At 36.3% G+C, this 16432-nt stretch overlaps 1 protein-coding gene across 1 annotated transcript in view; it reads left to right on the top strand.

The window, feature by feature from the left end:
- Positions 1-16432, top strand: part of RB1 (RB transcriptional corepressor 1) — a 70773-nt gene that overhangs the window by 2624 nt on the left and 51717 nt on the right. The window contains exons 3-9 of the mRNA XM_027674372.1: positions 5440-5552; positions 7127-7261; positions 8471-8509; positions 9165-9232; positions 10770-10880; positions 13081-13229; positions 13954-14031. Coding sequence (XP_027530173.1) covers positions 5440-5552; positions 7127-7261; positions 8471-8509; positions 9165-9232; positions 10770-10880; positions 13081-13229; positions 13954-14031 — 693 coding nt within the window. The remainder of the gene's footprint in view (positions 1-5439; positions 5553-7126; positions 7262-8470; positions 8510-9164; positions 9233-10769; positions 10881-13080; positions 13230-13953; positions 14032-16432) is intronic.

The following is a 16432-nucleotide window of genomic DNA, read 5'->3' on the forward strand; positions in this document are numbered from 1 at the left end:
AATTGTGCCTACCAAGCCTCTGAGGATGTGGAGGGGACTTGCAGTGCTAACTAGGAAGCAGCACGGCCCAGACATTAAGTACTGTGGTAACTGGCAGAGATTCGGAGTGCAAATGTGGGCATGGACATAGTCTGAACATCTGCTGTATCCTTGCTTAATGAATATTTAGTGACTTGAAGTGAAAACATCTTTTAGTACTGTCCTTTTGGAGTTGCTTAGGGTACATGTAACCGTGTGCAGAGACTCTGCAACCCGGTACATGCATCTTAAAAGTATAAAGCCATTATTTTTGGCAGGTATACACAAAAGATTGCTATACTGTAGTGATGTATCAGCCTAAATGTGCCTGCACTTTGGTGAGACACTTTGCTGGCCAGGAGGCATCAGTCAGGAAGGAGAAAGTTTGGTATCTGCTGCTCCCTGGAATGAATGCCAATGCCCACTGGAGCCACTGGCACCACCAAAACTGGCTGACGCACTGCTTTTTTTCCCTTCAGGATGTCACACCTTTCCACACTGATATTTTTTCTTTTGAATATTTGAGCTACTAGTGATGCTACTTCTCTTTGAAATTTCAGCTTTCTTATCTTGCACAGTTGTACACTGTAGCTTTCCTTACACTCCTCTCAGCTTATCTGTTTCTGCAGTGTGTGAGTCAAGGATACACAGCTGCACGCTCTTGCAACTGGGCCTTGGGTCCTTGAAACAGACTGAACTCCTGTGAGAGGTGTGAAGGAGGAGAAGGGTGATGAGAGAGATGGTAACAATCTTTCTGGAAAATGTGGCTGACTTGTAATTGTAAAAACTAGATCTGCAGAAGGGGATTGTTCAATTCACTACAGCTGCCTGTTAAATATGGTGGTGTTTTCCTTTGTAGCAGGAGAGCATTAAAGCTTTCCTCTGTGACAGCCAAAGTTTAATGACACTCTTACAATAAAATTGTAACTCAAAATCTCTTAGACAAAACCCCAAATGTTGATTCCAGAGATGTCGTACTGAATCAGCACTCTTCGTGTGTGGAGTGAAGGTATCTGACGTGTGATCAGAAAAGTGTTTTCTTTTTAAAATCTTTTTATATCTGAACTCCCACACAAGTTTATTGTACACATGGAAGTGTTTATCTAAGTAAGAGCTTTTACATTAGTGTCATACAAATACTTCTGTTGTCTCTATCATTTCTCTTCTTTACCAAACCAAGCTACCTAAGTAGCTTAGTTTTAAACTGCAGTGTGGATTTACCTAAGTAGCTTGATTGCAGTTTTTACTGTCTTAATTTCAAAACTCTTGCACACTGGCAGTTGTTGGCTTAACAGTTGGCTCTGATACTTGCTTCTCTTGTACTTTTAATTTTTTGTAACTCTCCTGAAATTTGTATTATGAACCAATAGTGCCCGTAAATTCTAGATGGAGTGGATAGATTTAGTGGAATTACTAATGTACTTTGTTGAGCAGCATGTGATTGTTGGTATAAGAAATACCAGAAGAGGTCCTGGAAGCCATACTAATACTGCTATGAAAAAGCTCAAGGCATTTGTTATGTTCTGATAGTGTATATTTTTGTAGAGAACAATAAAATGAGAATCTAAAGTAGAATACTGGGTGATATAAGCAGAAAACAAGCCTTGAGGGAATTGTTGCTGAATATATTGCAAAGAACCAGTGTGAGGAACAGATGACATTCTGACTAAATTGGAACCAAACTTCTGCAAAGAAAATTGAAGTGGTTTAGGAAATTGATAGAACTTGGAGTCTGCCAAGGACCTTGAGGCATAGGGTCTGGTGTGCTTCAACCTCATCAGCCCAGTTTGCTCTAATATATAGTGCGTGGGTAGGAGCTCCATTTTTTGTTTGCTGTTCATAGCTCTGTTTTGGAAATGTGGCTCACTGTTCTCCTGCTGCTGCTCAGCTGTTCAGACTCAAGAATTCCTGAGCCGTTTTTATCAAGTGTTTGTCTAACCTGCTGTTAAAAAATTCTCATGGTGAAAGATCTGTGGTCTGCATAGTTAGTCTTTCCTAGCTTAACTTTCTTTGTCCGTGAATTTTTTTCCCCAAGTACTGTACTTATTTTTTTCAGTGTTATAATTCAAGCCAGTGGTCATTAATGTATTATTGCTGCCTTTTTTCCCAGAAAGTCTCTAGCATCTGAAGATGTTTCAATCATCTTTCCTTGTTTCTAATTACTAATCTTACATTCTGAAATTCTCTCCAACTGGTGATTTACACTGGTATGCAGATACTGCAGAGCACTTGATTCACACAAGAGTTGAACTGTTTTTAGTGAAGAAAACTTAAAAGGTGAACTGTAGCTTAAGTTGAGGAATGAAATAATGAATTCTTAAATATAGCAAGATTGTTTTATATAGACCAAAGAGTTATTGATCAGCAGATCAGATGTCCCCAATTCATAAAATTTTGCATTTAAATTAAATCAGTTCCTTTTGACTGTGGTTTCTTATTAAAAAGAGAACATTATAATTAGCAAGCCATCTCATCTTCGTGTTAAAAGATACAGAGGCTTCTTGGTTTTGGCAAAAGCATGAAACACGTGAGCTAATAAAGTATTTTCTGTTTAGACCTTTGTCTCTTATTTATAGAACTGCAGCTAAACTGAACCTGAATCCACTGAAGTGTTGGATGGATGAGCAAAATTGCAGATATTTTAGGATTCTCTGTTGTTAAACAAAAAACAAAGAGCTACTGAAAGTCCCAAAGCAAACATAAAATCATCACCATGGCCTCTTGTTGATGATATTCAGTATCTTAGCAACAGATGCATTGCTTGTATGTGTTGTGCCCTTGCACTTTAAAAGCTCAGGTGACTGGCATACTTTTTCTTTTTTTTATTCATCTTCTGCCCATTCTGGGTAAAGATGGATGTTCCCTCCAGTCTTGCTACATGCAAAAGTGTAATAGGAACTTACCATATCAGATGAACTAATTTCATCAGTTCAATACTTTCCATTGACCTCCATTACTTTTAGATAGTAATACATTTTAATTTAATCTAAACTGTTGAAAACGGAGTAATCTTACATCCCAGACAATGTTCAATAAAAATTTAAAAGTGGTATTGCTGAAAAATGGAGGATCTAACCATCTTTACACAGAACTTCTTATCTGTAGACAATGGGTATAATATTCACTTTCAGAAATTTTTTTCCTGGGATATTTTTCCTGCAGGTTTTAATTCTGATCAGTTTTCTATTGTGAGTGTTTTCCCCAGTCATCTTCCACCTACTATAATCATAAACATACAGAATCATAAAATGGTTTGGGATTGAAGGGACCTTTAAAGGTCATCTTGTTTCAACCCTCATGCCATGGCAGGGGCAGGGACATGGACACCTTCCACTAGACCAGGTTGCTCAAAGCCCCACCCAACCTGGCCTGGAACACTTCCAGGGATTGGGCATCTACAGCTTCCCTGGGCAAGCTATGCCAGTGTCTTATCACCCTCACAGTAAAGAACTTCTTCCTAATATCTAATCTAAACCTGCCCTCTTTCAGTTTGAAGCCATTCCCCCTTGTACTATCACCACATGCTCTTGTAAAAAGTCCCTCTCCAGCTCTCTTATAGCCCCTGGAAGGCTTCTGTAAGGTCTCCTCAGAGCCTTCTCTTCTCCAGGCTGAACAGCCCCAACTCTCAGCCTGTGTTCATGGGAGAGGTGCTCCAGCCCTCTGATCATCTTCGTGGCCTCCTCTGGACTCTATTCAACAACTACCTGTGAATGTTTCTTGTACCATCAAGCTAGGTCTCTACATTGATTGGGATGTATTGGCTGAGATTTTAGTAAGCCAAGTTCCACATCGTTCTCTTCAAAAATCAGGTGCTTGACATGAGACATTCTATATCCCATTTGATTCAAATACCCTTCTGTGATTACATATTTCTTATGTACGTTTCTCTTGACCTTCTTTTACACTCAGCATCGTTTGAAGTTTCTAATCCTGGATCGCTTTTGTAGGCTATCATCAAAATTGTTACCAGTGTTGGTAGAATAGTAAAACATCTCTAACTCTGTACTAGAACTGAGACTTCCTCTGACCATCTCCTCCTTGTTACTGGTTTAACCCTGGAGAACTCCTTGAGCTGGAGAACAGAAGTTGTTTGTTAGTGCCTTTAACACCTTGCAACTACATCTGAAAAGAAGAGAGGCAAGAATCCCATTTCACAGGCGTTCAGTTGCATGAGCATTTTAAACCCATGACTCGTCTAGTTTGTTTTCACTAGATTTAAGCTAAAACCAGATCAAATAATAGTAAGTCCAGAATGAGAAATGAATATTTTGAAAGAGTTTGTAAGAGTTGTATATTGATTCAGCTGAACTGACCTACATTTTCTGAAGTTACAGTGTTGGTTCCTTAGAGTCCTAAATAAAAGATAATAAAAGAAAAAAAAGAGAAAAAAAAAATCTATGTAGACTAATAGGTGTTAAATAAGCTTTGGGCTAGTGATTGGTAGGTAGGCTTTGCTTTGTGGTGAATTGAATTAAGGTCACTGCAAGTCATCTTACTGAAACTGAATGACACCCAAGGGCAGATGTTGAGCTGTTGCCGTGGCTGTTTTCTGTAGGGATGCTATATCAATAAAGATCTTGAGTCAGACTGGTCAAGAAGAAAACCCTCAGAAATTAATGTGGCTGTGAATTTGTCTTGAGTTCATTCCCATACATTCATGTCCATCTGGGATGAATCATCTGGCTTTAACTGTAAACAGACTGTGAATTTGTGTCATACGATTGGCTCCCCTGGAGTTTTGACACTGGCAAAATAGTGAGTGGCTTGTTGAACCATCAAGAGTTCTACTCCATGTGGGTGGCATGTCTGTCATTGTGCATTGGCTTCTTTTGATGAAAGATGATTGGTTGTAACTTGTACCTTCTAAGTAGCAGAAGACCTTAAATGTAGATGTATGGTAGGAAAATGCCTGTAACTGCTTGTTGCTGTCGTGCATTACTAAACAGAGAGATGGATTTGCAGCTCAGCAGGAATAAGTCGTTGAGACACAGCTGTACCCAGTTACGAGTGTTTCTTGCCTGTCATTGTAAAGATTTTATTTACTTTTCTATGACTTGGCTTCTGATTCCTTAACCTTGAGTGTCTTGTTAAGGTCAAATATGGTAACTTTTAAAAAAGATGATAATGGCTTCTCCTTTGTGTAAATGTTCCGTGGAACCAAAGCTTGTATTTCGGAGCTTTGGTGAACTGTATGGGTTAAATTGATCTTGTGCTGTAGGAATAAGTGTTGAAGTGTTTGGTTTTTCATGCATATTGTAAAACTTGTAATCGTTTTCCACGATCAGATAACTGGCTATCATAGTCAAATGTTTGAGGATGTTTTGTTTAACCATTTCTAATAATGTCTGGACAAATTAATGCTTTCCATATATTACCCATTTTAATTGAATAATGAAAATGGTTTCCTCTCTTTTCTAAAAGGCTTGTAACAAAAAGAAAAAGGAAACATGGGGATTGTGTATCTTTATTGTAGCAATTGATCTGGATGAAGTGACATTCACTTTCACTGAGCTTCTGAAAAGTATAAGCATAAGGTAAGTGAATTTAAGTATGTAAATTTAGATTTCAATAATTAACTCATCAACATTTTTGTAAAGAAAATATTTTTAAAGCATTATGAATCTTTGTGCATATCAGGCTAGTTGATTTTACAGTGAAGGTTATTTATGAGAATTCTGAGTATTTTGGTAAACTATCATATTTTAGAGGGAGCAGTGATACTTGTTTGATTGAGCTGTGGTTAGCTTTGATTGTATGACTCATTGTATGACTAATTCTTGTTCTTGCTCAACCTGAAGTATTCAGCAGTTTTAATTGGTGTAAATTGCACTTAAGACATGTCCTTTTCTTCCACTGTATCAAGATTTTCTATAAAACTTTTTTCCCAACATTAGACTTAGGCTAAATCAAACAGTGGAAAAAAAAGTTACTCTTCAGATGGTTTCCGAGCATGCTGCTCTTTTTAAAACATTTTAATGCCAGTCTAAATTTTGTACTTTTGTACACACCTTTTATAGGGGAAGGTTACTGTTATATTGTATATTGACTAAGTTCATGAATGAGAAATTAAAATTGTAGGACAATATCTGCTTTTAAAGTAAATTTAGGTGGCAACAGCAATAGGCATACCTTGTGTTAGATTCATCAGTCTTGTTAGCCCTGGGCTTTTTGTCAGCTAGAGGGTCAACTGGCAGAGATTTCTACCAGTCATCTTATCTTCTAGAGCCACACAGATATATTGAAAAGATTTTTTTACTCCATGGTAAAAGAGTTCTTAAATGAGCTTCTGTCTGGTTTTATATTGTTTCTTTAATCTGACAAAGATCAAAAAGTCTCTCAGAATACTATATTCTGATAAAGGATCAAAATGGATTTGATACAGTTGAAATAGTTGAATATATTTGATAGCTTCGTCCTCTTTGATTTTTAGCGATCTGCTCATTTTGCTTATGAACATAACAACAAAGTGCTCCCTTGATGGCCCATCATATTACATGGATGAGTAGGGAGAACTTTGGTCCCTTGTGTAATAGCATTTCCAAAGGGTGGGAATGTCCTTGCCCCAATACCTGTTGCAAGACTTGAAATTCCATATCATTCAATGCATTCATCTCAGTTTTCACTCCTAGGTCTTTATTTAGAATGGATGGAACCAAGGTTCATGTTCTTGGAGCAGGAAGAGCATTTCTAAAGTAGAACAGAAGAGTTGAGATGTGTTTGTTGGATACTTGTGGTTTTACTGGCAGAATAAGAACAAAGATGTGTCTAATTAGCAAATTTTGACTTCCAAAGATGGTATCTGTGCTAGCCAAGAAAATTTTCCTTCTATAGTAGTGCCCATGCTGCAACATACCTCTGTTACCTGGTTGAACAGTATTCCTACATCTGGAAAATGTAAAGGTGGGACTTGAAGTAAACAAGTAGTGTTTCCCAAGGCAAAGTTCTCTGTCACTGAGAGTAAGGATAGTAGTAGTAAAGGTATGCTGGAGTCTAGTGAAGTGAGGCAATGAGTTTTGGTGGAGTTGTGTTTTTATTTTTTTTTAAGAGCTATTTTGGGATATTCATTCTCAGAGTTGTGATAAGCTGTCATCTTTTTCCTTTTTTTCAGTGTATGCACATTTTTTCAGTTTCTGAAAGAGGTGGATGTTAACATGGATACTGTAAGCACTAAAGTTGATAGCACTGTATCAAGGCTGAAAAAGAAATATGATGTATTAGTTGCACTATACCACAAGTTTGAAAGGTAGAGTACATTTTTTCATTCTGAAATTATGATTTCTTTATGCCTGTCAACAATTAAGTATTTGAATTTTTCAAACGGTGTATTACAGGAGTCCACTTAAACGCTGTGTGCTAATATTTACAGAACAGTGAAATGGAACTGTTAACATGCATTGAATAAATACATCTTATGTTTTACTCCATAACTATTACAATGCTTTGTTAAACAATCCACTTGTTGCAGCGCAAACAGTAGTAAGAGTAGCATGACAAGTGATTGCTACTCACTTTGAGTTTTTTACAGATGTATAAGAGGATTGGTTTACTAATATTTTTTTTTTTATTTGACATTTTTCCTCCAAAATCACAAAATATCCCTTAAATGATCCTTGAAAGGGGTAGTAGGTGACCCCTTGGTAGTTTATAGAATGAAGGCATAAACGTGATATAAGCTTTATTTGTCTTTTCAAAGTCCAACCAATCACACTTACTGTTATTCTGGGCAATATGTATATGACAATACTTATGTACAGTTCATAGTTGCCTTAAAGCTGTGAAATTCTGTGAAAGTTGTAAATAATTTGTTTTTATTAATTGCAAGTCTTTTCTGAGCTATAAGTGTCATTCCAGATATACACAGGCATGTTCTGGTTTTTTGTCCCTCCTCTAACTTTGCTTACTTTTTTGAACCTTGGATTGCAATAACAATTTTTTCAAGCAGGATTTGTCTTAATTTTTTTTTCCTAATTTGTTTTTGAATAAACTGAATTTATTTCTTGAAATCGTGTACCTAGAATAATTGGGAAGCAGCCTTGTACCACAAGACTTGCAGTGACACTGCAGAAACACTAAAGATTTTAAAATGCCCTTTTATAGAGTGTTCTGTGCAGCTGTAGCACACTTTGCTGTGTTGTATGAAACACTGGGTAACAATGTATGTACAAATCTTGTCTTTCTGGAAGAAAATAACAGATTTTATTATAGCAAGGTAAAATTGTTTTGCTGTTTAAGCTTTGACATAAGTATGCAAGCGACAACATAATTTCAGCTATGGCAGGCCTCTAGTTGATCTGTTGTTAATCTGTTCTCTGATAGCCAGCATTTTTTTTTTTTTAAGTTGGAATAATGTTTTGTGAACTGGTGTATTTTTTTACTACATTGAAGTCAAAGATACTGCAGAGTTCACTTTCAGAAAAGTGTTAAAAAACACGAATTTATTTTTATTTTATAGGACTTGTGGCCTTATTTATCTGGAACAACCTAGTAGTGAGTAAGTTTGATTTTCCTAAATTGTGTTTGTAAAGATATAAAACATGACAGCATTTTATCTTTTAACCCTTCAAGACTGACTTAAGTTGTAGTATGTCGTGTTTAATTTAGCCTTAGTGGGGACTTCGAATAGTAATGAGATGATGAGAGACTCAGAAATTATATATCTATATATGGCTATATATATTATATCTATCCTTTGTGAAGGATCACTATCCAATGGCATATGTCTTGACATGGTGGAAATGAACATTTGGAGAGTGAGCTTCCTAATCACAGCAAGAAATGAGTGTACTAAAAGATGCCTTAGCAACTCTGAAATGAGCTTGAGTTCATGCTGTGACTGGAGAATAGGACATTAGTCAAAGACACAAGAGAAAACAGCTTGTAACAGTTAAGTGAATTGCCTACATTTACTGTCTTTTCCAAGGATGATACTGATATTTCGTGATTCTTGAATGGCTCTACAGACTTAATTTTTTCAGATGTGTAGTCATAATTACATAGTGAATAGAATGAGATTTTTAGTAAACTTAACTATATGGGAAATGTTGCCTGTTGTCTTAAATAATTCCATAGACTGAAGCATGTTTTCGGAAATTATAGTTTAGATTATTAGAGAGCTGTCAATGCAAAGTATTTTTGTCTCTCTACAGGATATCTGCTGAACTCAGTTCTGTATTAGTCCTAAAAAATTATTGGATTACTTTTTTGCTGGCAAAAGGTGAGTTTTGATTGAAAGACAGTTATTTGGATGAATATTTTTGAAGTGAGTTTGTTTTGCATGTCCAGTATGAGACTAGCATGTATATTACAAATATACATCATACAAGCCCAGAATGTTTTGATTTCCTGGCTTTTGTAAGTACTCGGTAATATTTTTTTAATGCAATTTGGCTATTGTTGTCACTGGTATTATGTTCTGTATAGAAATATATATATTTAAGATTTCTAAGATTTTTTACTTTAAAGGTTGGTATTCTGTATTTGACTCTATTCTGAGGTGCTTTATAAAATGCCAGTATTTTAATAAGGGATGATTAACTGAAAAGACTAGCAGATTTTTTATATTTTATATATATAATTATATATAAAATAAATATAAATTATAACAGTATATGTTTATAACATATATATTTTAAGTAATATACATAAAAATAAATTTAATAATAAGATATCATAATAAGTCCCTGAAATCACATCCTTTGACTACTATGAATCTTTCCTGAAAAGGCATAAGTTAAAGTGGAGTGATAAAACAATTGCAGTAGTCTGTGAAGTCCTGTCTCATTGTACTACTCCTACAAAAGGGAATGAATCATATATCTTAATTGTTGCTTACTCAAGGTGTGTGTTCCCAGCAAAGTGTACACATCTCTTATATCAAAATCGGTCTTGGATCAGCTGAGTTTCCTGGAGCTTTTTCACTAGAATTCTCCAAGCATTAGCATAGAGCAAAACGCAAAAAAGTTTTTCTAGCCTACCTTTTCTTGAGAACAAAGAAAACTAAAATTTATCAGCATATAGTTGCAGGAGAGCCTGGGTGATGCTTGCTGGTTCTGATAGAAAATAAATACAAAAATTGGACGTGTTAAGTAGAGCACAAATAGGGGTCTGTAGCTGTTTTGAGTCATTATTGGCTTTCCAAATTTTTCATGGCAACGCATGCTCTCTTGGAGATCTTCTCTGGCATATGGAATAATGCAGCTGGAACAATGCAGCTTTGAAAGTGCTCTTCATGCTAATGTTTGTGTGACTTAAGTAATTTCATATGTATTTGACAGGCTGAGCATACAGTGTGTTAGCATGTTTTGAATTTCTCTGCTGTATATAGGCAGCTCCTGCTTTCTGAATATTTAGCAGCTTCCACAAAGCTTGCATAAGAGCACAAAAAAGAAAGGGAGGAGGAACTACACAGAAATAAGAGGTACATTTAAGTAAAATAGCCTACACCATTACAGCACTACAGTAAAATGAAAAAGAAATCAGGAGGGAGCACTGAGGGCAGGAGTTTTGTGCACGGTAAGTTTGTGTATGTGTATCTGTATGTGTTGCTCTCTCTAAAGCAACAAACCTCTCTAGAGCCATGACTTTTAAAATCGATAGCCTTTAAAGAACACTGGCATCCTATGTGATGCTTTGTGAATTCTAATGGTAGTGTTTTATTATATGAACTTCAAAACCTTTGTTTTTCAGAATTACCTCTAAAATTAAGTCAAACATTTCACAAAGATTTTCTTTACCCTTTTAAATATTTGCAGGTAAAGTGTTGCAAGTGGAGGATGACCTGGTGATTTCCTTCCAGTTGTTGCTGTGTGTCTTAGATTATTTTATCAAACTGTCACCCCCTGCCATGCTCAAGGAACCATACAGTAAGGAGTTTAGTTTTCTGTTCACTGAAGTAGAAATTAAATTGATTAAAGTTCTATTAGTCATGCTAACATTGCTAATTAACATAATAAAATTTTTAAGCTTATTAAAATTGATTTTTTTATGTTTTAGTTCAATTTAGATGACAGCGAATTGAATTGAATTGAATTCAATTATCTGAATGTGGCAATGTATTTAATTTTTTTTCCTGCCTTCTATTTACTATGTCCTTTGCCCATGCAAATTGTTTAGGAACTTGTTAAAACAGCAGTTTTAATTTTGTTAAAGAATTCAGGTTCCGGGTAGATTATAACTGAGAACTATTATTTAGGTTTGTTTTGAGTTACAAAAGGAAATGATGGTGCTGTTACTCTCTTAGTTCATTGATGTATGACAGTATGAGGACAGCAGAAATGTACAAGATACTGGACTATACAGACATGTAAAACAAATATGTGGTGGATAGAAGCTCAAAACAGTAGAGGTGACATGTAGATAGGTTTGCTTTTATTACAACCCATTTGTTATTAGCAAGTGTCACTATTTTGACTAAAAATATAATGGGTTTTCAGTATAGAAACTATAAAAACTTCAGCAGTAAGTTTTTGTACATTCAGTTTTTATACCTAAAACTTGAGAAAGCTCACTAAAAAGGCAGAGGAAGTAAACATTTATGGCAACTTTCAAAAGTAGAATTATATTTCAGTTAATTATTTTCTTCAGCAAGCTATGGAATTGATAATGAGTTAATCCTCTGCTGGATTGGGATGTGACCCTAGTATTTTTAGCCTAATTTCTTTGTTTCACAACTAAACATCCACTTGGGTTATAATGTCATAGAATAGATGATATAGTCACTGCTATATTCTTTAAATTCCCTGTTTTGGTGGGTATTTATCTGACCTAGTAAGCATTTGTTGCAGGTGAGAACAAATAACCTTGCTTTTATTCTAATGCCAGTGTAAAGGGTGGGAAAGAGCAGGCTTGGGACAAGCAAATCACTGCCCTCCTTCAGTACTATTTTGAATTTAAATTTGTCCTTTCTAATAGGACAGACATGTGCTACTGCTTATTTCAGATATTATTAAGCAGAGATTTTTCAAAAAACACTGAATTGAAACTACCTGTTTTTAAGCTCTGTATTCACACTGATTTAGGAGCTCGTTGTTAGAAACAGTTTGGTTCTGTGCATCATATCCTGAAAAAAAATGCTACCACTTGAGACTAAATTTCAGATACGACTATCCCTGTCGTAAGTACGTAGCATTAAATTTCTAATGTGAAGCTGTGTATGATATTGTAACTATCAAACAGCTCTTCATTCTTTTAGCAAATAACACAATGTATTGTTCAAATCCTTGTGACCAAGAAGCTTTGTGTGCTGAATGATGTCAAGCTTTATGATCTGACTGAGGCTGAGGGGATTAAGATGCAACCACCCCAGCAGTGTAGTTTGTCAGAGTTTCTCAGAACAGTTGTCAAATATAAATGAAGTTACAGATGAGAACAGCATGCTGATTAGTGTGCCAGGCTTAAACCAACAATATTTAATTATATTAATGTACATTATTAATATAATTCACGTATTTCAAGGTGACAGTATTGAAGCCATCTACTTTGAGCTTAACAAAATGAAGTATTTTTAACTCAAGGTATTATGTTTTTTTGATATCTTCTTCAAGGTGAACTTGTTTGTTTCTGCTTGTTTGTTTGGGGGTATTTGGGGAAAGGAGAAATTTCCTGCAGGGCCATATTTCAGGTTCCCACCGACACTTAAGTCCTGCATTGATTTATTAACCTTCAGACATGTAGAGTGAAATTCATCTTTCAGCTTCCTGCATTACACTTCTGTAAAAATAGAAAAAACAGTTACTCATCTGTGAAACGATAGGGCTTTTCCAGTTTTGCAAAACACGTGCTCATTCAAAACTACTTAAAAAAAGTGCTGTTACATTCTGTGTAGAATAGCTGTTTAAAAACAAAATACAGATCCTGTATCAAATACAGATACAGGAATTTAAAAATTAACTTTATTTTTGTATAGGTTTTCTGTAATGAAGGTTTCTTACACAGCTGGGCAGATAAAAAGGAAGACATTTTTAAGAGGAAAACTTGAAAATGTAATCTTTTTGGTTTAATAATTTAAATATCTTTTTTCTTAAGATGACTCTAACCTTGTGATGGTTCTGAATATCTTTCCAGAGTCTGCTATGACTGCAGTGACTGTTAATGGTTCGGCTCGAACTCCAAGAAGAGGTCAGAACAGGAGTACACGTACAGCAAAGCAACTTGATACCGATACAAAGATTATTGAAATCCTTTGTAAAGAGCATGATTGTAATTTAGATGAGGTAATGCCTGCATTTTAATGTCTGATAGGTCTTGCTGCTAAACCCCATCTGAAATATGTATTTATTTAAATAGTCTTGTTTTAAATGTCAATACTCATGCCAGCTTAACTATTCTCTCTAGTTCAATAGTGAAGGTATTCTACCATTCAATACTTTCTCTAGTAAGTAGCTTAAAGAACAAGCAAACAAAAAACCCCAAAACAAGCTCTTTGGTATGGATGATAACTTTGCCAAAGAAACTGAACTGTGAAGAATGCAATATGTAGTTGTAGGCTCATCATGGCATGTAACATGTAGATGAGGGCTGCTCTGCTGGGGTTTCAGAGCTGCATCCCATGAGGAGAAAATGTATGCAACAAGCACATTGCTTCTGTGGGGGATCTTAAAAATACCCATTCTCTTTTTCCTTGGCTGATAAACCTGTTCCTGTCAAAGGACTGATTTTTGAATACCCAGATGGATGATGGAAGTAGAAATATGAGAAGGCTAGGAAGAGTGCGGTTCTTTCCCAGTTTAGTCACTGAAAGCTCAAGCACTGGAGTGTTTGCTGCATGCTTATATATCACTGTGTTTTGGATATATAAGGAGTTTCATTCTTGCTTTATTGAAAACAAAACACAATGCATTACAGAAACATCTCAGTTTCTTGATTTCAAGGTGCGAAAGCAGTGTGTGCACGGCTGACTCTGTACATTGTTAATATTACATTTTTTCTTTTTATTAGGTCAAAAATGTGTATCTCACAAGCTTTATTCCTTTCTTGAATTCTGCTGGTATTGTAGCTTCAAATGGACTACCAGAGGTAAGTGGAGGAATTTAAGACAATGTAGTGGTTTCACCCTGTCTGGATGCCAGATGTCCACCAAAGCTGCTCTGTCATTCCCCTCCAGAACTGGACAGGGGAGAGAAAATATAACAAAAGGTTGATGAGTTTAGAAAAGGATGGGGGAGAGATCACTCGTTGAATACTATCATGGGCAGAACAGACTGAACTTGGGGATATTCACTGAATTTATTACCAACAAAATTCCTACCAGGAAACCTGCTCCAGTGTAGGCTCCTCTCTCCACGGGTCTGCAGGTCTCTGCCTGCTCTAGCATGGACTGCCCATGGTTTCACAGCCCTCTTTCAGGCATCTACCTGCTCTGGTATGGGTCTCTGCCACAGGCTGCAGGTGGATCTCTGCATCCCCATGGTCCTTCATGGGCTGCAGGGACACAGCTGCTTCACCATGGTCTGTACCACAGGCTGCAGGGGAACCTCTGCTCTGATGTCTGGAGCACCTCCTCCACCTCCTTCACCACTGACCTTGGTGTCTGCAAAGTTGTTCCTCTCACACATTATCACTCTTCTCTTCTCTGGCTGCAATTACATCTGCCCAATAACTTTTTTTCCTCCTTAAATGTGATATCAGAGAGGTGTTCTCTCCATTCCTAATTGGCTCAGTGGTGGATTCATCCTGGAGCCATCTGGCGTTGGCTCCGCTGGACATGGGGGAAACTTCTGACAGCTTCTCACAGAAGCCACCCCTGTAGTGCCCCTGCTACCAGAACATGGCCACACAAACCCAATACCAACAACAGTGCTTTACTTATGGCAGATTGCTTAAGATTCCCTTTACATGTTGATGAAGTTCTAATAGGTTATTCTAAAATCATCTAGCAAAATGCATTGTTTTTTAGGAATGTAGTTTAGCAGGGATTTCAGTATTCATGGAGTATGTTTAGCTGTTACATTTGAATTTAATAAATGAATCTCCTGAGGCTAAACCAGTGCTTTTGCTCAAAGCAAAACATGACATAAGCATTATATATCCATGATCTTGGTAAGGCTGTTCATCTAAAACACAACTATTACAATATTAGATTTCTGAAGTCACTCTGTAAATGCAAACAGTTTTAAATTACATACCTAAATTTAAATATAAATGAAACATGTTACTGTAGTGATGTTGGAAAGATATCTAAAAGGTTAGGCTCAGTTTCACAACTTGGCAGAGTTTGGCCTGCTGTGTCCATGCAGAATTCTTTTCATCTTGCCGAGCTGTAGCCTGGATGCAGCAGATTACCTCTATACAATTGCATCCAAGAGTGCACCTTAGTAGGTAACTTCTTGCAATGTGTTTTCCTTTCATCATTCTTGAAAGAGTAGGTCTAGCTGTGTGTCACCAATAGATGTGGTAACCTGAAAACAAGCAGCTCTGAAGCTTATCAGACTGATAAGTCTGCAGGGTTCAGCTAGGTGTATCTTTTGTTCAGTTTCATAGTGGGGAACAAAGTACAAGACCCACTATAGATCTTAATCTCTTCCTAAATTAATTTCAGGGTATCAGTAGCCTGTTTAGACTTTTTAATTTATGTGTGTATATATAGTTGGGAAACCCTGTATGAACTTCCAGGCAAAGGTCATTAAACAGCTTGTTCTCAAATCGGAGGGTTTTCATCCAAGGGTGCTCAACTTAAGCATATTATCAAAAGGACTAAGACTCTGCTGGTGAAAATTTTATAAAACAATGCATTTGAAGGAAAATCCAGTCACATTATCCTTGCTCCTGAAACTTGAGCACCTTGAGCGGCAAAGCAGAAGGTTACAGCTATATTTCAGAGATATTTGGTTCATATGTATAATCCAATTAACCATCAGCCATAGCTGACATCATCAGTACAATAGCTAGTAATGTGGCACATTTAAATTCACTTTCATTTTCATAACAAAAACACCGAACTTCTGATATATTTTAATATTAGTTCCAAAGCAAGAAAAGCCTTTGAGGCTTAATGTTGGTATTTCATTTGTCTTTAGTATGTGTTTGTTGGTCAGGCTTTTTGCACTGTTGAATAGATTCAAGCAGAACTCTTATTTTTGCCTGAAGGTTTCTTCCCAGTTATCCCAGTACAGCCATTTTGTCTAAGAGCTGCTGTTTTTTCTAGAAGTTTATGAAATACTGAAATATTTTAGATAAAAAGAATGCATAAGCCATTAGGAAAATAATAAAAATAAAGTTAACTTTTTAAATACAAAAGACAGTGGTAATGAGAATTGAAATATAATCTTTTTTAGTGGTCCTCATCTCAAAGTTTTAACTGTGAGATCAGTTTGGAGCAAATCCATTTGGTGAAGGTAAAAGGAGAGGGTGAGGAGCAAAGCTATGTAGGAGGTACTTGCAGCTTTCTCTCTCTTGGGACTGAGAGGGGACTAATTTG

The sequence above is a fragment of the Neopelma chrysocephalum genome, unplaced genomic scaffold (genome assembly GCF_003984885.1).
Source record: "Neopelma chrysocephalum unplaced genomic scaffold, ASM398488v2 Primary Assembly neopelma1_25, whole genome shotgun sequence".
Taxonomy (NCBI): Eukaryota; Metazoa; Chordata; class Aves; order Passeriformes; family Pipridae; genus Neopelma; species Neopelma chrysocephalum.